General features: G+C 41.2%; 1 protein-coding gene across 11 annotated transcripts in view; it reads right to left on the bottom strand.

Moving 5' to 3' along the window:
• Nucleotides 1–1,228: 1,228 nt before the first annotated feature.
• Nucleotides 1,229–6,000, bottom strand: part of picalma (phosphatidylinositol binding clathrin assembly protein a) — a 44,505-nt gene continuing 39,733 nt past the window's right edge. For 10 of the 11 annotated variants that reach the window (XM_050036844.1, XM_050036860.1, XM_050036865.1 and 7 more), the window contains 3 exons: nucleotides 5,460–5,519; nucleotides 4,400–4,501; nucleotides 1,229–2,668 (listed from right to left, as the gene is read on the bottom strand). In XM_050036844.1, the coding sequence (XP_049892801.1) occupies nucleotides 2,654–2,668; nucleotides 4,400–4,501; nucleotides 5,460–5,519 (177 nt within the window). In that variant the 3' untranslated portion in view covers nucleotides 1,229–2,653. Of the gene's footprint in view, nucleotides 2,669–3,354; nucleotides 3,773–4,399; nucleotides 4,502–5,459; nucleotides 5,520–6,000 lie in introns of those variants that run through there. The other variant, XM_050036895.1, reaches the window with a different exon arrangement.

Below are 6,000 nucleotides of genomic sequence, written 5' to 3'. Positions count from 1 at the left end.
CTATCTATCTAGACCCACCCTGACAGACAGACATTAGTTTACCCAGCTTCTCACTGCTTCTTAATGAAAGACAGAGCAGTTGGTCCAGTGTGAGGCAGCATCAGAATGAGTGCTCGTTATAATCAGTGAAACCAAAGCAAACCCTGCAGCACCTCCATCATTAGGAATAGTTGTCCCTGTCTTTTCCACAGTGGTTCACAGTGACAGGGATGGATGAGGGGGATGCCACAGAACATCTGGAGGAGGCTGGACCAGACTGGCTACATCTCCACACCTCAGGACCTTTGGGTGCTGCCTGGCAGAAGAAGGAAGAACCCCACAGCATACCAATTCACTGTTTTTTCACCCAGTTCACAGGAAAGTCGGTTTCTTCACATTGTAAATGGAAATTTATTCCTGCTTTTATTCCCTATTAATCCTGTTTACGAACATGTTATCAATAATGGCTTTCAGCACATTCAGACTGGTAAATGCCTGTTGAGATATCTGAAATCAAAGCTCTTTTAAATACAAATTTTTGTATTTTGTATTGTAAATACGTCTTCATTTTCCCAGAGGAATCTGTCCAACTCATTTTGGAAGGGAAGAACTAGTCAGACAAGGTTAACTGTCTGAAGACGACTGTGAAAACGAAGGCTTCACTTCAACAGTAAGCCTTTTATTAACTTGCCAATTAATTCCATCATGAAAGTCGGTGTCTCACACAAACACACACTTGCATCTTTCTACTGCTGCATCCAAACTAAGGGGAAGTGGCAACACGACAAAGAATCTTCTTATTGCTGGTTAAGAGGCTTTGCCAAGCAGGATGTAGCGTTTATATCAAAGTCCTTCTGTGTGTGTGTTAAGTGTGTGTTGCTCATGGATGCACCTGTGGGTTCAGCAGCAGAGGCCTCCATAATGATGGAAGGTGGGACACCAGCATCCCAAAGGGTCAAGGATACTGCTTGGATCACCTGGCCGCTCAATTTCCCCTAAATCAACTTGGTTACTTCCTGAATGCTGCAATTAAAGGGAGACTCCACAAAAAAAGGTATTTATTTTCATTTAATTTGCAGCTGACGTAGCTGTGTGCAGGCCTGATGGAGCGTCATAGCCAGTCTTTTTGTTGCTAACCTCAGTAAACATGGTTATACAATTCTAGATGATATCCTAAATAATACACTTATTACACAATCAGTGTCCAAAACATAATTTTCTTTGATAGATAAATAAAGAGGCAGAGGAATGTGGAAGCTTGCACTTTATTGGAAAAATCAAACAAACAAAAATATAATCTGCAGGGACAATGCAGCAAATATGCTCAGTTAATGGATTAAGGGCCGCTTTTATGTTCAGATCATCTTTCATACCTGCACTCGCCCAGTCCTGTGATTGGCAGGAAAAGTTTTATATACACAAAGCACCGATCAACAGTGCTCTATTCTCCTGCACAACTACGCCTCTCTGGCCCCATCCACACCCCTCTGTTACTCGTCTGACCTCAACCTACACCCGATGCCTCCCTTTGCCTCCACATTGTCCTAAACGAACCCTGTGCTGGCCTATGGAAACATGATCTGAGCATGAAAGGGACCCTGCACATTCAGGTTGGAAAAAGGGCAGCCAGGAGCTTTGTTAAATGTAAGAATAAATGGCATGCCAAAAGCGTCAAAAGCATAAATGCAGATTCCTTTCCAATGCAATGCTGCCTCAATCACAAAATGTAGTGCTTTTTGCTGATGTGAAAAATGTTCCCTCGCCAAATTGGTAGAAATCGACCCCACCGATTTCACGGTGTGAATGAATTATTACGTTCATACGCATCCTCCGTGTGACCCCTCGAGCCACAGATAACTGTACAAGGCATCATGCGAGTACAGAGAATATTTAGTGCCCCAACAGCAAAACGTGTCATCTCTTTAAACTTTATATTAACTTCTTTTTTTAAAAAATTATCTCAATCACTCAAAATCCAATTCTACAATCAATCATACCTATAAACCATAACTATAAACCTGAAGACCTTCCGCAAGGAGGAGGTCAGTGACTAGTTACATTTACTTTTTTTGTCATCTTCTATGTAGGTAATCATAAATAAATACAAACAATACACAAGGAATGTCTACTGCAAACAATACATACAAAAAATAAAACAAAGATGTGTGGTATATAAAGAGTTGCAATTATGTTCCTAATTTGGGGATGTTTTAAGAAGGTAATCATGATTGATAATCAAAATAAGTGACTCTCCCAGCCTCACCTGGAGAAAGAGGAACAAAAGAAGACAAACAGTGTGTATGTGTGACAACGACTATTTCCCCCCCAGGTGCATAAACAGCGATGTTAAAAAGCTCTTCCCTCGGGTGATGTTTCTCTTAGTCCAGGATAAAGTAGGGGCTGATCCCTGTCCACATGGTTTTGAATGGCAGCACGCACTCTTCTTCTCCTTTCATGACTTAGACATGACTAGATGGGCACAATGTCCACTGTGATGCCTCTCTGAGATGGTCAGAGCCGCTCCCAGTCACCGTGATTTTATTCAAGTCTTATTTGGGCCTTTCATTCTCAGAGAGAGGTGAGTTCATTAGAAGCAAACTGCAGGTTTGCTCGTATAGTTGAATTTGTCGTGAATCATCTTCAGACGGGAAAGACCCCCCCACCCTCCTTCAGGTTACATAAACTGCATCTGGTAAGGAAAAAAAGAAAAGACAGTGTCAAGTCTTTTTTTGGAACATGGAAAACAGTTGTAGATCCAACAATGCAAGACCAGTAGCTACGGGCAAATATGATCCAAATCACAAAATGGCCAAGTGCAATATCCAAATGGTAGTAGCTGCAATTTTTTTGATGAAAGTAAATCATATCTCAGACATGAGGGAACATGCTTCTTTGGTACAGAGCCCAGCAAACAAACAAAAAATGATCATCTATTTTTTTTCCCCAGTAAAAATGAAATGCAAATATGCCCATTCCCATTGAAATTGCGATTCATATCGCAACCGCGATATTGGTCAAAAATAATCGCAATGTGATTTTTTTTGCATATCATGCAGCCCTATCAGTAGCCAGACTTCTAATGTGTTTCCAACCTAATGCTATGAACGTAAATAAATTAGCTAAAGTGTGTCAATGAGGCAAAATTAAGATGGTGTGTGAAGCTTGGACTGAAAAATAAGAGCTCCAATTCACAAGAGACTAGTCTGACAGGTCATTTTAGTTCATTTCTCTTCGAGGGTTAAAATTTGTCTGGTCTGTGCAATCACCTCATAAATCACATCAACGGACATCTTTTTCTTTTTGTTTCAGACAATGAATCAGATATTGCTGTCGACAAGGCACATTACAACAGCTTAAGTGCATACTGTTTGTCCATGGACATGGAATTCATGCCTACATCAAACTACAAATGTAATTCTCGATCTCTCGCATCTCATTATGACACTAGTCTTGAGAAAGTAGAGCTTCAGTCTCCTGCAGCGGACGAGACGTGTGTGCAGAGTGCAGAGTGCGCAAAGCAGCCAGCTGGGGAGTCACATGTGACAGCATCTCACAGGGAAGTGTTGTGACTGGCACTGAAATCAGCCATTTAATGGGCAGTTCTGCTCAAACAGAATGGAAATAAACATGCGCTTTGTTGACACACTCGGGACCTGGAGTTGCAATTACACACAGATGACGAGCTGTACCTAAAGATGCTCTATAAGAAATTCTGCAGAAAGAGCTGCGCAAAGGGGTCCTTCCCTGCTGCTCTGAGGGGGCTCAGACTGGAAGGACTGGAAGTTGTGGGTGACTGAGTCACAGAGGAGAGGATGGAAACAGCACAGGAGAGAAATGGAGAGCCAGTGATGAGAGAGCAACTCCAGAGGATAAGCTACACTACAGGTGTCTGATCAGAAAATAAAAATGATGCATTACTATTTTTTTAGCAATGCACACAATGGTAATAATGTGTGGATGTCATGCACTTGGTCACATTTTGTTTTTAATCAAACTGTTCCACCTTAGCTAAACTAAAACGTTGCAATATTTCAACCTTTTTCAAATTCTAGTGTTTCCAAACAGGTGTTTTTTGCATGAAAACAGGTGGATGGAAATGCACTTATAGAAAAATTTAGAAGTTTGCAGGGAAACGCAGTGTAAACTGTAGATTGATTAGACTGTGACATTTGACAAAAATAAACTCTTAACCTACGGGGAACCCTTGACTTGGCGTGGAGGAAAACTAAAAGCTACCAGCCAGACCAATCATTGAATAAAACATGGTCATCCAGGGCAGAACAAGTGGACCCTTGTAGATGAAGTGACTATCAGGTATTATGGAAGAACCGAACACAAACATTTATCTGCTTCAGACAGTTTGGGTCACAAAGCTCAGATGTGGAAGGAGTAGGACACTGTAGATGTAGACAGCCATTACCTGTGCACCTGGATTGGCGCCAAAGGGGTTGGCTGGCCTCATCACAGGCTGGGTGTACATCACAGTGGGCTGTGTCATCATCATGGAGCCCATGTGGGGAGGCTGATGGGAGAGATACGGATTAATGCCCTCTAAGATAGCACATGAAAGTACTAACACTCATGTTTAATGATGAAATAAATACTGTACATGTTGGTTACTTTTCAGAATATGCAGAACCCTTGAAAACTAATAATATTCTATAATAATCTTCTGTAATATAATTTTCCATACATCAAGGAAAGCTTCACATTGATGGCATAAAACGTGAACTCTTTAAACTCAGACCATAAACATGGGCGGAACTCTGGGGAGGCATAACAACGTGAACAAGTCTTGGTTCTCTTGTGCTCTATGCGAGCGTGAGTCCGTGTTTAGTTCAGTGTGCACCTGATCCACTAACTGGCCCTTATTTTAGCAAGAAATCCTAATTTTTGAAATGGTTCGCCTCTCATTCCCACGTTTTCCCCCAAACTAAAACAGTGCAGCAAACCAACACAGACTGGTAGTGAGCTGGGGAGAGAAAATCCAAAATGTAAAGTCTGTATGCAAATACAGATTATCTGAATTGATTATACCGATGTTGAATTGACAAGAATATGGTTGACATGTGATGCCTTTTTTATGTGTTTCCAGAGTTGTGTCTTTTTGCAGACACCTAAGGAGTTTTTAATATATCATATTTCTTAAAGGGAGTTTGGCGCAATATTTTTTCTAGTCTTGCAAATGGTGACACTGCAAGATCTCCAGTCCTTACACTTCTTCCATATTAGGCCTACCATAACATACTTTGAAAATACTTTTTTAAAGAATTTTTAATCGCACACTAAAAGATTTTGCATGAGAAAATCTACTCCTACTTGCATGCTAGCAGAGTCTGTGTGTGTGTGTGTGTGTGTGTGTGTGTGCGTTTGTGTTTTCGTGTGTGTGTGTGTGTTTGTGTTTTAGTGTGTGTGTGTGTGTGTGTGTGTGTGTGTGTGTGTGTGTGTGTGTGTGTGTGTGTGTGCCCCAGCTGACTTACCATTGCATATGCCATCATGCCTGTCGGTGTGGTTGCGGGGAAGGCCATGACAGATGGTGCCTGAGGTGACACAAAAGACAAGATGATTCCCTCTACAGAATCAGGACACAGCCTCACCCAACTCACATTTAACTGTTTATTATTAGATCTTAAAATCTGAGTTAGACTGCATGGTACAGTCACTTACAGTAACTACAACAACTACAGTCTCTTCTGGAATTTGTCACAAATAAAGCCTTTGGAAGAATTTATTCAATACCAATTTTAATCCATTTCATATTCAACTCCCTCTTCTTCTCTGATCGCAGTCAAATGATTTTTTTCTTAAGAGAGCAGTCACATGACAAATCTGACCTTGGTCAGACTTGTCAAGCTTGATGTTGCTTTTCACTGCTCTATTTTAAACTCAGTGCCCTGTATGTGTGCATAGTTTTCATTGCAAACCAAGAAAGCAGTTTGAATGGGAGCATGAAGGTAGACGATGGCAATATACTGCAGACTGCAAGTCAATGACAGCAGGATGCAGCCAATGTGGGGGTTA

This window comes from Epinephelus moara, chromosome 3 (genome assembly GCF_006386435.1).
Source record: "Epinephelus moara isolate mb chromosome 3, YSFRI_EMoa_1.0, whole genome shotgun sequence".
Classification (NCBI taxonomy): Eukaryota; Metazoa; Chordata; class Actinopteri; order Perciformes; family Serranidae; genus Epinephelus; species Epinephelus moara.
The sequence above is the reverse complement of the archived record's forward strand: the minus strand, read 5'-3'. Positions and strand labels throughout refer to the sequence as shown.